At 38.5% G+C, this 15,590-nt stretch overlaps 2 protein-coding genes and 1 pseudogene across 3 annotated transcripts; 2 read left to right on the top strand and 1 right to left on the bottom strand.

Annotated features, from left to right (window-relative positions):
* Positions 1-202: 202 nt before the first annotated feature.
* LOC141829056 (protein RIK-like) lies at positions 203-8,678 on the top strand. 2 transcript variants are annotated; one of them, XM_074716476.1, is made up of 12 exons: positions 203-490; positions 2,652-2,886; positions 3,163-3,261; positions 3,372-3,406; positions 3,489-3,564; positions 4,614-4,742; positions 4,821-4,907; positions 5,235-5,328; positions 5,431-5,548; positions 5,734-6,232; positions 7,772-8,081; positions 8,169-8,678. In XM_074716476.1, exons 1-12 carry the CDS (start codon positions 423-425, stop codon positions 8,294-8,296), a joined length of 1,878 nt encoding a protein of 625 aa, XP_074572577.1. In that variant the 5' UTR covers positions 203-422; the 3' UTR covers positions 8,297-8,678. The 2 variants fall into 2 exon arrangements, with proteins under 2 accessions (XP_074572577.1, XP_074572580.1); XM_074716479.1 differs by lacking the exons at positions 7,772-8,081; positions 8,169-8,678 and adding an exon at positions 7,294-7,557.
* Positions 8,679-8,904: 226 nt separating this feature from the next.
* LOC141829800 (GDP-mannose transporter GONST3-like) lies at positions 8,905-10,160 on the bottom strand. The gene is made up of 2 exons (XM_074717306.1): positions 10,147-10,160; positions 8,905-10,026 (listed from the first exon to the last, which is right to left on the bottom strand). Exon 2 carries the CDS (start codon positions 10,024-10,026, stop codon positions 8,905-8,907), a length of 1,122 nt encoding a protein of 373 aa, XP_074573407.1. The 5' UTR covers positions 10,147-10,160.
* Positions 10,161-12,241: 2,081 nt separating this feature from the next.
* LOC141829265 (COBRA-like protein 1) lies at positions 12,242-14,861 on the top strand (annotated as a pseudogene).
* Positions 14,862-15,590: the final 729 nt, after the last annotated feature.

Here is a 15,590-nt window from a genome sequence, read left to right as displayed (position 1 = left end):
ATTATTAAAATGATTCACTTGTTTTGGAGGGCGTGATAATCGAACTAAAATCTCAAGGGTGTTTTGGAAAAAAGGTATTACCGCCGGGGCGTTTTAAAAATTACCGAGCATTAGAGAATGAACGGACGATATTGGTCGCGCATACAAACTATTTATGCGGCGCGAAATGGATAAACGGCGCCTCGAACTCGGTCGATCAAATCCGTGGATTTTTTACCCTCGCGATCGCCGGGAAGCGAAACCCTAGCCAGGGTTGCCGATTCCTCTTCCGAGCCGTTCCTCCCCGTTGTTCTGCGTCCGGAATTCGCTCTACGGGGCATCGCGTGCTGGGATTCGGCCAAGCCTGGGTCATCCAGCGACCTATTTCTGGATATCTCCCGTTCGGATTTTGATCTCTTTCCTGGATCTTCGGTGGTCGAGGGATGACGGAAGACACCAGTCCGAAAGCTACCTCGGACTCCGTGGTGTCCACAACCGCTTGCAGGCAAAGGTGCCCTTCCTTATTTCAGTACTATAGCTTCGGGTTTACGTTTCTTGTGTGCCACATCTCGATTCAACGGCGAGTTAAAAATCATGTTGGTTTTTTATTTAGAATAGATATAGAGTTTATGCAAGGTATTCCATTAGTGGCATTCCTGCTGATGCATTAGATCTCCATTAGTACCTCATTATCAAGAGTTAATATGCCCAAAGATCCCTTCTTTATTTTATTTTTCTTTGAATACGTTATTTACTTTATTTCCTTCAAGTAAGTTATTCCGTACTTACTTGCTTTTCCTTCTGAATGCCTGGTGCCTGCATAGGATCACCCTGGTTGGTTCTCTTTTTCAAGGAAAATTAGTGAAATCTTAGACCCTAGAACTTGGATGTTGATACCTTCAAAATGATCCTCACTTTATTTATCCCCTTTATGTAGTTCCTTGATAGAATATAGTTTTCTATCAATTTGGTATTAGAACCATCTATCCTCTCCACTATTGTTGCCCTCCTATTTCACAGCCATTTTTGTGTGCCATCCAAGGTTTCAAAAAGGTGGCATGTGATCAACCAACCACATTGCACATATGAGGTATGTGGGGGCATATGCAGAAGCTTATGTGATCAGGATTAAAATATTTAAACAATATATTTGAAAGCTTATTACTTGCAAAACAACTGTTTAATCTAACACTTACTAATTGCAAACTACTAAATATGGTAGCTCAAGGGTTTAAGTCAATTTGGTCTACTTTAGCTGCATGTGTAGTCCTCATTGGTTATATGCAGTCATATTCAGTCTCAGTCAAAACCCATCTAAGTGGATTCATTTGCAGCTCAAGCAGACACTTTTAAAAGCATGATGCCTTCTTTACCTTCAAAATCTTCTGCCACCACCTTTACCTCTCCAATTTTCTAGTCTTGTGTGATTCTTCAATGTGTCTTATGTCAAAATGAATCGCTCCTCAAGTCGCAACATCTATCCTTGCTTGTCTATGCACATTGTGAACATCGGGTATCATTGATGCCTCACACATAATCTCTTTGCCACTTCTTAAAGCTTAGTTTTACCTTGTTTATTTTTTATAAAACTTGGTTTAAAAAATGTGCACCGTCTTAACTAGATTTCAGAAGAAGAAAATTCAATTCCAACAACAGCAGGAGGATTTCAATTAGATGCAAAGTGTGCAGTAGAACCCAAAGTCAAGATTGATGCTAGATATGAGAATTTAGAAACCAAATTGAGGAATTTAAAAAGGAAGTGAAAAAACTTGTTTTTTTAAGGGTGATATGATGTCAACCTTGATGTCGAAAGTTGTTTGAAGGGTGACATGATGAGATACAATTTTGAAAAGGGTATCAATTCAAAGATCCCTCCAATTATAAGTTCAATTTTCCTTTATTTTTTCTAGAATAAGTTATTTGCATTAATTTTTCTCTAATAAGTTATTTTCTTTTATATTCTCGGGTAAAAGAAACTGTGGATGCCTAGAAATAATCACCCATCAGGTTCTTTTGTATAAAGCAGATTGATAAACATTAGCCATTTGCATTTGGAGGTCGATCTTCTTGAAGTCTTCATCCTCTTCTTTCCTTCTTCTAGTTCTTTCAATAATAGCATCTTAGTTTCTATCAAGAGTAAGCATGAATGATATTGTCTGGTAAGTGATATTGCAATTTAAATTCTTCTCATCCATCAAATGAAAAAAAACCCCTTAAATTTTGCCCAGCGAGCATGTAATACAAGGTTGTCATGATGCTGAAGCTTTCGCCTTCATGCATCTTGAAATATATGGATTTGGAATGTAACTTTGGTGCTTCAATGCAAGCTTCTGGATGTCTTTTTTAAAGGATTTACAAATTCTGGGTGCTTCATATTTTTTATTCTTGAATTCTTCGTCTAACCATCTCCAGACACCAACAATTTGACAAATAGAATCCATGTTGACACTTGACATTCCTTTAAATTACTTGTAAGAGTTACTCATACCCAAGTCTGATTAACACAGGTCCATATTAACTTCATAAGAAATGGGCTTTATGGTGATTTTAGGGAGGAAGTGAGAGTTTGACCTTTGAACTGTTTAATGCTGGAGCTGAAATTATTATTTTTTTACAGCTTACTATCAACTTTTGTTTTTGGTATTGCTGAAGCAAACTCCACTTCTTGACAGGAAAAAGAGAAAGTGGGACCAGCCTGCTGAGCCACTGGTAGCCGCTGGTCTTGTAGCCCCAGGGGTACCATTTACTTCAAATACTATCTTGGGGTCAACTCTTCCGGGATCTGTTCCATCGTCTGCATCTCTTTTGACAAATCAAATTCCCATGTCTTCTGTTAATCCCCTTGAAATGGTACAATTGCCTTTGGTTACACAAAATGCTGCTACCATTATTCAAAAGTTAAATCAGGTGAGGGATTTTGTGTTTGTTAAAGGTTTCTTTTCACTAAATGAATAATTGGGTGCTAATTTATTAGGATGCTACTGCTCCAATTTACCTTAAGTATTTTTCTATTATGCATGCTTCTTATTGTCTTATAATGTATGGTGATGTATAATGAAGGTTCAAAGTATTGTCTATTTTCCATGCTCAATATTTATTGAAGGAACTTCTTACTAGTCTTATCATATCATTATTGTGCTAAACATATTAAGTAGAGATTCTTGACTTTGCCTGCACTTCCAGCCAAAGATTCAAGATGAGGTAATAGCACGGGAAATTGTGATAAACGATGCAGAACCAACTATAAGATACAAACTCACTAAACGGCAAACCCAAGAAGAGGTGAATTGTTGGAGTAATTCGATTTACTTTTAAACTATTACATGCTTAAGGAAATTATTTGTATACTACAATGGCTTTGCAGTTTAACAAGTTTTCTTTTGCATTTGCAGATTCAAAAATGCACCGGTGCAGTTGTTATAACTAGGTATATTCACCATGTATTGCTTTGTGATGATTTCTTGCTATGGATTCAATATTTTGATCCTTTTGTGTATTAATGTTTCTAGGGGCAAGTATCGTCCTCCAAATGGTTTGCCAGACTATGAGAAACCTTTATATCTCCATATCTCTGCTGGGGCTAATGTATGTGTTATTTTGCTCATCCCTAGTACCATCTTAGGTCAATTGTTTGAAGTGGGAAAAGTTTGTTAGTTTTTCAGAATATTTTTTTGGTACTAATGCTAAGTTGGCAGTACATTCAATTCCCCTTTCTGTGATTGTTCTTATCATATTAGGAAAGTTACCATCACCCCATACTGTATTTTCATGTGTTATATGTTTATTTGCCACATCTGTGTGGCCCCACACCAATACCAAAAGAGCTGACAAGGGAATCTTTTGATGATTGTGACTTGTACCTTTGATATTTTTGTATGGAATTACATGCTTGTATCTTTTGTTGGTGCTCTAATGTTACATTCTCAATTAGTGAGATGGCTTGCTCTTATTACATATCTTATAACTAGCAGATTAATCTACCTACTCTTCTATCAGATCAAAACCCCTTGTTTAATTAATTTTTGCTGTCTTTATTGTTGCTGTACCTGATCCATGCATATCAGGTCCTTTTCTCCATGCCACACTAGCTCTCCCACATCAACCCATTACATTGTGCTATTCATGAAGGAAACTATCTTCTTCATGGTGATTGTGTCGCTGTTATTGCATTTCCCTAACTCCCTAGATCTGGTCTTGTCTACTAGTCTGTCTGTCTTATGAAATCTCATCAATATTAAATTATTATTGTTTAAAACATACTAAGATATCTACTGTATTTTTTATGAAAGATATTTTCTTCTTTCAGAATAAATTTATTGCAAGAATGTTATGTATATTTTTATTTAATCATAATCACTTTTATCTTAAATGATGATAAATGGTTAAAGCAAGTTTGACCTTGGGTCAAGATATGGTCCATGATCATGTAAGAACCCTATGGACCTATTTGTAATATAACCAATCATCCATATAATTCAAAGCAAGTTATATTATTCCCAAATATTTCATTTGAACGTAATGTTCTTTTATTTATTTTTGGTTATTCATTTTAGTTGTTTAATTATTCACTAAGTTCTCATATTTGCAAACTGCATCTGTATGTTGTTGGCTAACCTGTGATTTTTTGCTTTTAGATAAAAGACATTGCTGATCGGATTAGAGCAGTTGATCATGCAGCTTCAATGGTTGAGGAAGTCATGCAAAAAGGGCAGATTCCTCTTGTATATTCTACTCCTCTCCACTCAAATTTGCTAAATGGAGAGGTAAGTTTTATCTCTTTTGTAGCAAAAATGGCACGGGGAAGTTGATTGTATGAGCAAATTTGTGAAATTGGGTGGCAGATTACTCAAAATCTCACTACTTGTTTATTTCTGGGCTTTGAGGCTGACCCTTCATTGAACATTGCAGCTCGAATACGTGGTCCTAATGTATGTAAATCTTTTCCATAAAATCTTTTTTGTTTTGTAGCTCACAAAGCATGGATTTTTAGAATTTTCCACCTTGGATTTATATTTATCTAACTTATAACATTGTCAGTTTACTAATGCCATTGACATTGCCAATGGCCATTCTCCCACACTTCTTAATGCTTCTGATTTGCATTCTTGATGTATTATATTTGCTTGCTCAAGTTGAAGCTTTTTATTGTAATTTTTCTCATTATTAAATAATCTAATATTTTAAGCCTTCCCTGACATCTCCAATTTGGAAATATTGTTTTTTTGTTTGCTGGTGCTTCGAATATGTGTATGCAGGACCTCTATATCAATCACATTATGAATGAAACAGGAGCTACTGTTGTACTTAGAGAACAAGGATCTGAACATCTTGATAGTTCTCGTGCTGAAGGTGTAGTTACAAAATGCACTAGTAACTAATTTACTAGTAGTATTTGTGCCATTCTGATTACTTTGCTTTCTACTGTTGATAAATTATTTATCTAACCTACAGAAGCATTGCAACCCCTGCATTTATATCTGTCAAGTTCTAATCCAAAAAGTCTTGAAGCTGCAAAGATCTTAGCAGAAAACCTTTTGGATACAATTGCCAGAGAATGTGGCACATCGAGGTTTGTTGACTATATATATAGGAGTTTACTGGTACTCTGCTCCATAATAATAAATGAGTTGAATTCATCCATTTAATGGAATTTATATTCTCTAGTGATCATCGTATATTTTACTAGTCTGCCTGGGTTTGCTTTTATATTGAAAACTCATGAATCTAAGAGCTAATTTGTTACTATTGGTTTAGAATTTCTTCAACTAAAGTTTATGGTGCTGTCCCTCCACCACAAGAATTGTTGGTGGGAACAGAAAGCTCATCGAAGATCATGTCTGCTGGAAATTCCAATCAAGCACCAGTATTTCCATCAACTACCACTGGAATGGCAGTAACACAATCTTTTGTTCCTAGTGGAGTTGCAAGTGCTTCAGCCTCTGTTTTTCAATCTGTAGAGCAGTTGAAATATGGAAATCCTCAAAGCTCAGTTAGCTATGCTCTTCCAGGAGTCACTAGTGTAACATGCTATAATGGTTATGAAGGAATATATCCCCAAACCACACCATTGCAGCAAGTTGCTTTAGCACTTAGACAAGCATCATCTTCATCTGCTTCTGTTTCATCTACGAGTTCTTTGGCAAGCACAACTGCGAGAAAATCAAGTTCAGCTCCTGAAGCAGATACACAACCTCTACAGAAACGCAAATTTAAGGAATTATCAGTTACTTCAAAAGTGTCAACTCCACTTCAGGTACAGTTCATCTGGTATTGTTAAGGATATGTTTGGGATATCTTATCTGTCTTTGTATTTGGCATATCTAGCTTAATTACCTTAATCATTCAGTATCATTTTTTCCCCATAGAAGCATGCATCACATTGTCCAAGTTTTTCTTTGTGAAATCTTAAAAATGGTATGTTACTGTTAGTCAGCATTTTAAAATGTCACTAATTTGTAGTGTCAGGCAACTTGTGCAATCATGTGCTCGGAAACCATGCTATCTCTTATTTATGTGAAGTTATCAATAGTGGCACAGTTAGCATAAAGAAATAGTACTTACACGTTACCACTGGAAAAATTAACATCTTCTTGTACTCCATGATTTTTAATATACTTACCCGTTTTATGCACCATAACTAAGTATCATTTTCTTGAAATCATTACCTACAACTATTCAGTTGGAGATGCTAAATTTTACTGTAAATTAAAATGTTGCAAACAATTGTTATTGTATTATTCTAAGACATACAAAGATCTCCATATAAGTTCTTAAAAAAGCACTCAGCTTATTATTGACAATAATGTTTGTATGGAATTTTGTTCCCTTCCCTCAACACCAAAAAAGATGTAAGGGTATGGAGCTGGTTTCTCGTACAGAGGTGAGTTGAATGTTCCTGCCACTAAAATGGATACATTCTTGTGGATATGGATATGGTATATGAAATGATTTACTTGGATATCAGTAGTAGAATGCATCAATAATGTTGTTTTGAAGATAGATAACATGCTTGTTTCTTGTTCGGGTTGGGCAGTTAGGCCTATTATATAAGCTGCTGAATGTGTGATCATGGTTCTTACCTATATAATGGAAGTAAATACCGACATCTCCTTGTTCTGGTAAATACCACTTGGTATGACAGATGAAGCTAGTTCTGTAGGATGAGATTTATTTTTTTTTTTTAAAAATATTTAGTTATTTATTTCAAAACAGTGTGATTTTCAAATTAATGGCATCTTTTCTTTTGTAGTTTGTTTGAAGTCTCTTTTTCTTATACCTATAGTAACTGCACTGACTTTACAATTATTGTTCCAGGTATTTTCTCTGACCTCCTCTGAAGTTGACAGGCACATTGGACATTCGTCTGTTCGACTTGCATTTGTAAATTGTCACAGGGCTAAAACGCTGCATTTTGATAAAGATAAACACCAGGAGCCGCTAGATGGATCTTAGTCTATGCAGATTCCCCACTTGCCATCTCATGACTATCAATGATATTACTTTCTCCTTGGATATTTGTGTCCTCAATCTTACAACGTCATCTCCATTTCAAGATTTCTTTTAAACCTTTGGCGATCATGCATAGATTATGGCATTTAATCACTTCCTTTGTCCTCTCTTCTCTTTCCTAGGCTATCACAAAAAGAGGATCTATATTCTTGTCCTTCTGCTTTTTACTTTGAGCAGTTGATAAAGTCCTGTCATATGCTAGTTTCTATATTCGTTTACTTGTATTTCAATTTCCCCCCTAATGCTGGTGTTAAGAAGATGGATTTTTATTTTTCTTCTTCAGAACTCACAACAGGGATCAGAATTTCTTAAGCCAGGTCTGGAGGATTCAGATGTGAAGGCTCTTTCATCTATGCCGCCTCCAAAGCAACCTCCAAGGACCATGCCACCTCCACCACCAAAATTCTCGTCATCGCAGTCGCTACCAAAGATCGACAACTCAAAGACAGGTTTGGTAGATCCAAGTGCTTTGCAAGGGGCTTCGAGGTATATGCCTCCACCTCCTCCTCCAACGTTTTCAAAACCTCACCTGCCTACAAGAGCTGACAGTGTGAGTGTGGATACCAAGAAACCTACAGTGCAGCATCTATCAGGTATAGAAAAATGATAATAACCTTTTGAAATTTCATACCCTGCTTGTTCATTTGAGCACCTACTCTATTGTCATGTTTGTTTTCCAGATACACTACTCAAGCTTGCAGAATATGGGGATGATGATGAGGACGAGGAGATCTTAGATCGAAGTGTAGAATTGCTAGGGAGCTCTCCTTTTGGGAATTCGGCCGTGAAACCATTTTGGGCTGTATGACTTTAAGGTGACACCCTGTGTGTTCTTGAAATCTGCTGGCCCTCATTACTCGAGACACAATTGTATCGCGCGCATGACGACGACCGGGGATGCGACTAAAGAGACTGCTACTATTGGATGTCTTGCTCACTGAGACACACCCAAACATAATAAGCTGAAATGAGTTTGTATGCTTTGATTCCCATTAATACACTTGTTTGTTTTTTACCTTTTGATTTTCTTCTTCTTTGATGGGGCTTAGCACCACTGCTTGTATCAATAATATATCTAGTTGCCTGTTATTTCCTAAACTATTGATAGATGAGGGATCACACATCTGATTCTTCATGGCTTTGTATCTTTGCTTTTGTGACAACTCAGAAATGGAAACTTTCTTCCCTAATAGTTTGACTTGATACAGTTTGTGCAGATTGAGATGGAGATTCCAGTTGAGAACATCTTGTCTGCATTACATGTGGCTGGCTGGTTTCTGTTCTTATTAGCGTATTCAAGATAATTTATAATCATGGAAATGTTTGTTCTACAGCCAGGAAGAATCATCAACGAACAAATTGAGATCTCGATGTTCTTTGCTCATTCATCGAACAACAAATTTAAAGCTTCGCAGATCAGGCACCGTCCGAACCACCAGACGATGAACTGCTCGTATTGTTCCCCTCCAGCAGCAGGCGCCTCTGCTCTTCCTCATCGTCGTCGCCGGGCTGCGGCGGCGCGGCCACATCGGCCTCCGGTTTCTTAGGCTTGGTGGTGGACTGCTGGTACAGCACGCCCCCGAACATGCAGACGAGCAGGCCGAGCGTGCCGGCGAAGGTGGAGTGGTTGTCCCAGACCACCAGATTGATGACCACGGTGAGGAGCTTGTTGACGATCCCCAGCACCGTGAAGCCCGTCGCCGAGATCGCCCGTCGGCACGAGAAGCCGAAGAAGGAGATGGAGAGGCCGAATAAGCAGGAGAGCGCCACCGGCAGCACCACGCCCGGGGAGAACCAGTCCGTTCGAGCTCCGGCGACGGCCTCCTCGATCTGACCCAGCTCCCCCATCAGCAGCAGCTCCAGGGGAAAGAGCAGCAGCGCCTCGAGGTTGTTGTAGAGGACGAGGCCCCAGGTGTTGAGGCCGATGGTCATCACGACGTGCTTGATGTAGACGAAGTCGACGGACATGCTGACGAGGTAGGCGGCGGCCCAGGCGTAGGCCGTCACCGTGAACTGGTAGTCCGTGGCGACGTAGACCACGCTGCCGCCGAAGATGACGGCGAGGGAAGCCCAGGTCCGGAGCGAGGGCCAGGGCTGGTGGAGGAAGAGGGTCTCGCCGACGGCCACGAAGAGGGGCACGGCGGAGCGGAAGACGATGAAGGTGTCGACGTTGGCGTGGAGGAGGAGCTCGCTGTTGGTGAAGATGGAGACGTAGAACATGAAGGCGGCGGGGAGGAAGCGCCACATCGTGCGGAGGGTGAGGGGGTCGTGGTCGAGGAGGCCGAGGCGGCCGCAGAGGGCCACGCCGACGACGCTGGTGAGGTACTGGAGGGCGGTGAGTGCACCGGGGTAGGGGAACTTCATCACGGCCCACTTGTTGATGATGGAGAGCAGGGAGGCGGAGATGCAGTAGCCGGCGGCGACGCCGTAGACGGAGGCTTGCTGGGCCAGTAGTTGCAAAATTCCCGGTTTCTGCGGCTGCGGGTCGGCGCCGATCTGCATGGCGGCGCCGGCGCCGGCGGACTTGGGTGTAGACATCTGCGGAAGAACAACACAGAGATTCTACATCAAGAATTTGATTCTTTGAATGCAAAACGATGGATTTAATCATGAAAAATTGAAGGAAAAAAAAAACAAACAAGGGAGAGTTCTCTGTACCGTGGATCGAAGGCGGAGACGCTGAGAAGGGAGATGGCTCTTCTTCCAGGTATGGTGAAGAGTATAAAAAGTCAACCATTGACAGCTTGCAATTTGGCATGCACGTGCAAGTTGACTTGCCTCGTTTTGCCAACCTTGATCCTGATCCCGTGCTAAGCTTTGCTTCTAAATTTAGAAAAACCTAGTCTTGGGTTCGACTGACCAGATCGATTAGATGGGCTGAGCTTCGTTGAACTTAAAGGTAGCTCGTCGATGCGAGTCTAAACTAGAGGTTCATATCATGTCATTAGATCGTATCTTCAGCAATGAAGGATGATATATGTCACTCCAGCGATTTCACACGGTCGAACGATCATATATGAAGAAATAAATTAGAGAAGTTACAGTTAAACACGATAAATTAGATCGTATCTAAATGATCCAAGTTTACTATACTCATTCGAGTTCTGTCTATTATCATCTTTTACTTAGTAGGATAGGGGTTGTGGATTAGTGGATATGTAGCATAACCCTATTACTTTATTGCAATTATCAACTAGATTCGTAATTTTATTCAAAAATATTGAGCAACCATTACAAGCTTGCACGAAGATATAGCCACCTATATTCAAGTTTATTTATTAACAAAACTTATTAAGTTCAATTAACAATGTTGTAGTATTTATAAAATATCAATCTAATATTTTATATTTGTAAATACAAATTTAAAATATATTTAAACATAATAAATAAAAAAATTAAAATTAAAATTTGGATAACTTAATAAATAAATTTATTCACTAATTTTATTTATGAATCAGTGTTTTTCACGACAAATAATCCATAGAGTCCATCTAAACAGTGGTATATAAAATCTTTAGTTAAACATTAAAGAAAAAGAATCTATGTAAATAATGTTAGAAGGCAAAGAGTCGTTCTTGAGTCGGCATGGAGTATGTCGGCATTAGTTGTTTGAAAAGATTTAGAAAAAAATAATTTTTTGCTATTATTTTGTAAAAGAAAAAAATTTGCAAAAAAATTTAAATGTGTTTGGATGATAAAATATGATTAAATAGGATGGAACGATTTAGTCGTGTGTATATATATATAAATCAATTTTTTAAATTATTATAATAAAATTTTATATATTTGATCAATTGATTTTGATTTATTTCAATTAATATAATTTTCCTGACTTATTTTGTCTTTTTTTAACTATCCATCAATAAGATTGGTTGGTAATTGGACAAATCGGTGGGCCCCACTGGGTGGGTGTGAAATAATTTTGTTTTAAAAATTAAAAGACAATTTTAAAATCGACCAACTTTGTGGGCCCATCATGGCATCATCGACGGTTACTCTGCGACAAACAATGCATTAAAAATTATTATTCTTGTGGGCAAATTCACCAGCACTGACACACCTGGATGAAATTATAAATGATATAAAATTATCATAGGAGTATAAGTTGAATTGATTATGATGAAACAGAATTATAAAAATGAATAAAAATTTGAATTTCAATAAAAATTGAGATAATGATATTCTTTGTGACAAGTAGCTTTTTTCTTATAGAAATGAATGTAATTTCTTAATTTACCTCCTTTAATCCCACGCTTGAATACAAGTACCAAATATGAATACCGAATACGAATACGAAGCACTCTTCTCATTACTTAGATCTCCCACATACATACGCGCTAGTCTACCTCACTCCGGCTCCTACTCCTAATAAGGAGACTTCCATAACGAAACACATACTGCTCCCTACCGCTTCCACGGAGCTAGGAGTTAGAAGCCTTTTTTTTCCCTTAGTTGAAGAGGGAGCATCCATCGTCCACTCAGCCAGAGTAGTCATATTTGATTGAATGATAGATCGTAGGATCTGACGGTGTGGAACCGCTGGGTGACGGATTCCAATTTTTTGCAAAAATAAATAATATAAAATTAAATTTAAATTTGAATTATAATTAAAAATATATTTTTTGAAAAAATATATAATGAAATTTTGAAAATTATAAATATGCAAATTAGGAGGAGTGAGTTGGGCGTTGCTTTGCTGCTCTTTGCTTCCACTCGCTGCTGCAGATCTCAGAGCTTACCTCCACGACCGGCGATGGAGAGGGAGATGAGCTTCTGCACGTCGAATGTCGCCGGATCCGTCGCAAAGCTCGCGTCTTTGGTTCTTCACTTCTTCCCTTCCTGCTCTTCCTGGTCTTGTCCTCTCTGACTCCTTCCACAGGTCAGTTCCCGGCTCTCTTCTTCTCTACCTTTGATTTTTGATTTTTTATTTAGGTTAAAGATTCAATTTTACTGCGTGTTTGCAAAAATCTGACTGCGTTCTCTCATTGGTTGGGGCATTGGAAGCCGATTTGAGCCGCTTTACTTTACTCGAGTTTACTGCTCCTCGCTTAGCTGAAATTTGCTGTAGTAGATGTAAAATGGAGATGTTTTGTTAATCTGATTGAAATTGTGATTATTGCAAGTTTTGATTTGATTTTCTTTGTCCCTATCGAGAACAATGGGCTCGATACTGTTAAAATATACTTCCTGTTCCAGTCTCACTTTCCAAATACACATATTCCATGCAATCAGACTCAGCAACATTACTATGCTGGTTCTGATCGATGATTAAGAGAAGAACAATATTGTTATATTTCTATATTCTTAAAGGAGGCCAACGTATCATGAAGAATGAAGTTTTATCTCGACTTGTCAGCTATGGTAGATGTCGAGAGAGTACATAATTGTTCACAAGAGACGTGAATTCTATAGTGATACCTTGAAAAAAATTGAATAATTAGCTGTTTTTACACTGAAGAAATCATTTAGATGATTGATCAGAATCTATTATGATGTATGTAATGATCTTTCTCCATTTCATTTTTTGCCTAGCAGAAGCTGATGCACTGGATCCAAATGGAAATATAACAATCAAGTGGGATGTTATGCAGTGGACTCCAGATGGTTATGTTGTAAGTACTAGTTGAAATTACTACCTTAATTTCCTGAAACTATATGCTTTATCACTTTGTGTACAGAATGATTTGCAACTGCAAAATATTGAAAGATTGAATTCTTTCAGGCTGTTGTGACAATGTTCAATTTCCAGCAATATCGTCACATCCAAGCACCTGGATGGACTCTTGGGTGGATGTGGCAAAAAAAGGAGGTCATTTGGTGTATGGTGGGAGCACAGACCACTGAGCAGGGTGATTGCTCGCGCTTTAAGGGAGGCAACCTTCCACATTGCTGCAAGAAAGATCCAACAGTTGTCGATCTCCTTCCTGGAACCCCTTACAATATGCAAATTGCCAATTGCTGCAAAGGAGGGGTGATTAACTCATGGGTTCAGGATCCAGCCAATGCTGCAAGTTCATTCCAGATCAGTGTTGGTTCATCAGGAACCACCAACAAGACCGTTCGTGTGCCCAAAAACTTCACCCTAAAGGCTCCAGCACCAGGGTACACATGTGGGATAGCCAAGATTGTAAAGCCTACTAAGTTTGTTACACAAGATGGAAGGAGAACAACCCAAGCTCAGAGTAAGTTATCAAAGATCAATTGCAAAATAAGTTTGGAATGTTGACCTGCAAATTCTTGTGGATATATATTGACACTACTCTGACCAAATCTATGCTGATGTGTGTTTTTTCCAATTTTTAACTGCAGTGGCATGGAATGTTACATGTACATACTCTCTCAGTTTCTCGCTCAGAAGACTCCTACCTGTTGTGTATCACTTTCATCTTTCTATAATGATACTATTGCTAACTGTCCTACATGTACATGTGGGTGCCAGAACAATGCAACTCAACCTGGGAGCTGCTTAGAGTGAGTTCAAATGCAATTTGTTGATTCCCTTACAACAAAATTCCAATTTGTCCATCAATGATGTGCTGGTTTTTCCATTGCAGAGCTGATTCACCTTATTTAGCCTCTGTGGTTAATGGTCCTAACAAAAACAGCTACACACCTTTGGTGCAATGCACAACACATATGTGCCCTATAAGAGTTCACTGGCATGTGAAACTTAACTATAAGGATTATTGGCGAGTGAAGATTGCAATAACAAATTTCAACTATCAGATGAACTATACACAGTGGAACCTTGTTATCCAGCACCCTAACTTTGACAATATCACTACAAATTTTAGCTACAATTACAAATCATTGACCCCATATGGAGGCATAAGTAAGTTTCTAAGATTCATCTTTATGTTTCCAGAATAATTGTTTAAGGATTTGCTTTTTTAGCCCCCATGGAGTGAATAATAGGATATTTGTCCCCCCTCATTGAATTTTACATGGTCACCTAAGAAATTGCAATGTATTATCTAATTACATATGTTTTTATCTGATTAATGGACTCCTAAGGATATAGAAAAAGATAGGTGATTCTTGAAGCTCTTTAATTTGTAGTCACAATCTGGATTGTTTTTGATATGACAGATGATACTGCAATGGTTTGGGGTGTTAAATTCTACAATGACTTCCTCATGGAAGCTGGACCTTATGGAAATGTACAGTCTGAACTTTTATTCAGAAAGGTTCCATCAACATTTACCTTCCATCAAGGTTGGGCTTTCCCACGTCGAATCTACTTCAATGGCGACAATTGCGTCATGCCTCCTCCAGATTCATATCCGTGGTTACCTAATGCTACCTCACAGTTGAAGAGCACATTGTTGAAATTCCTTTTTGCTGCTTTGACTTGGTTGCTAATCGATGTCTAGTAAGAAATCTGAGTCTGTGAAATTTTGCGTGTTCTTGCACAAAGCTTCTGCAAATGGATTCTGGTTTCAAGTTTCAACATTAAGAAGGATCTGAGGTTTTCAGAAGAAGCATCAGGTTTGTGAACTAAAAGTCATCATCCATAAGGATTCTGTTCTTTAGCTTTAGCTTCAATTTCTAGCTGCATATGGAGCAAAATGTGTAGATTGTGCCATCTATGGTTTATTAAAATGTTCAGTTAACTTATCAGGAATCTCAATAAGGTATTGAGTTCAAAGGACCATGTAGAAAGATGACTGAATTCAAGATCAATGTCAATGTCAGTACACAATACACATCATTATCAGTATCAATACACATCATCAAGATCAATGTCAATACACAATACAATACACATCATCATCAGACATCAATGTCAGTACACAATACACATCATCAGAGATCAATATCAGTGCATAATACATATCAGAGATCAAATTCGTCGCCCAACAAAATTTGATTCAGTTCTTCTTCCCAGCTACCCAAATCGCTTGCTTGGTCTTGCTGAAGTTGCATCCACGACCACAGGGCATTCTCATGGCCTACAGCGTCATCCGGAGTGGTACAGATTTCTTCCTCAACCTGAACCAACGAGGCAAGAACCTGGTCGCAGAACGCCTGGTTCACGTCACAATCACCGGTAATGGCCGAAGGAGGAGACGGTGCATAGATGCATTCAGGTAACAGGTCTG

This window comes from Curcuma longa, chromosome 5 (genome assembly GCF_044706935.1).
Source record: "Curcuma longa cultivar G26 ecotype Majalengka, Jawa Barat chromosome 5, ITB_CL_G26_1.1, whole genome shotgun sequence".
Taxonomy (NCBI): Eukaryota; Viridiplantae; Streptophyta; class Magnoliopsida; order Zingiberales; family Zingiberaceae; genus Curcuma; species Curcuma longa.
Note: the sequence above shows the minus strand (reverse complement) of the source record. Positions and strands in the feature narration are given on the sequence as shown.

Excerpts from the sequence above, each read along its gene's own strand:
- LOC141829056 (XM_074716476.1), top strand. The coding sequence starts at position 423 with ATGACGGAAGACACCAGTCCGAAAGCTACCTCGGACTCCGTGGTGTCC. Across the intron at positions 3,407-3,488 it reads GGTGCAGTTGTTATAACTAG|GGGCAAGTATCGTCCTCCAA; the intron begins GTATATTCACCA and ends TAATGTTTCTAG. Across the intron at positions 4,908-5,234 it reads CTCGAATACGTGGTCCTAAT|GACCTCTATATCAATCACAT; the intron begins GTATGTAAATCT and ends ATGTGTATGCAG.
- LOC141829800 (XM_074717306.1), bottom strand. The coding sequence starts at position 10,026 with ATGTCTACACCCAAGTCCGCCGGCGCCGGCGCCGCCATGCAGATCGGC.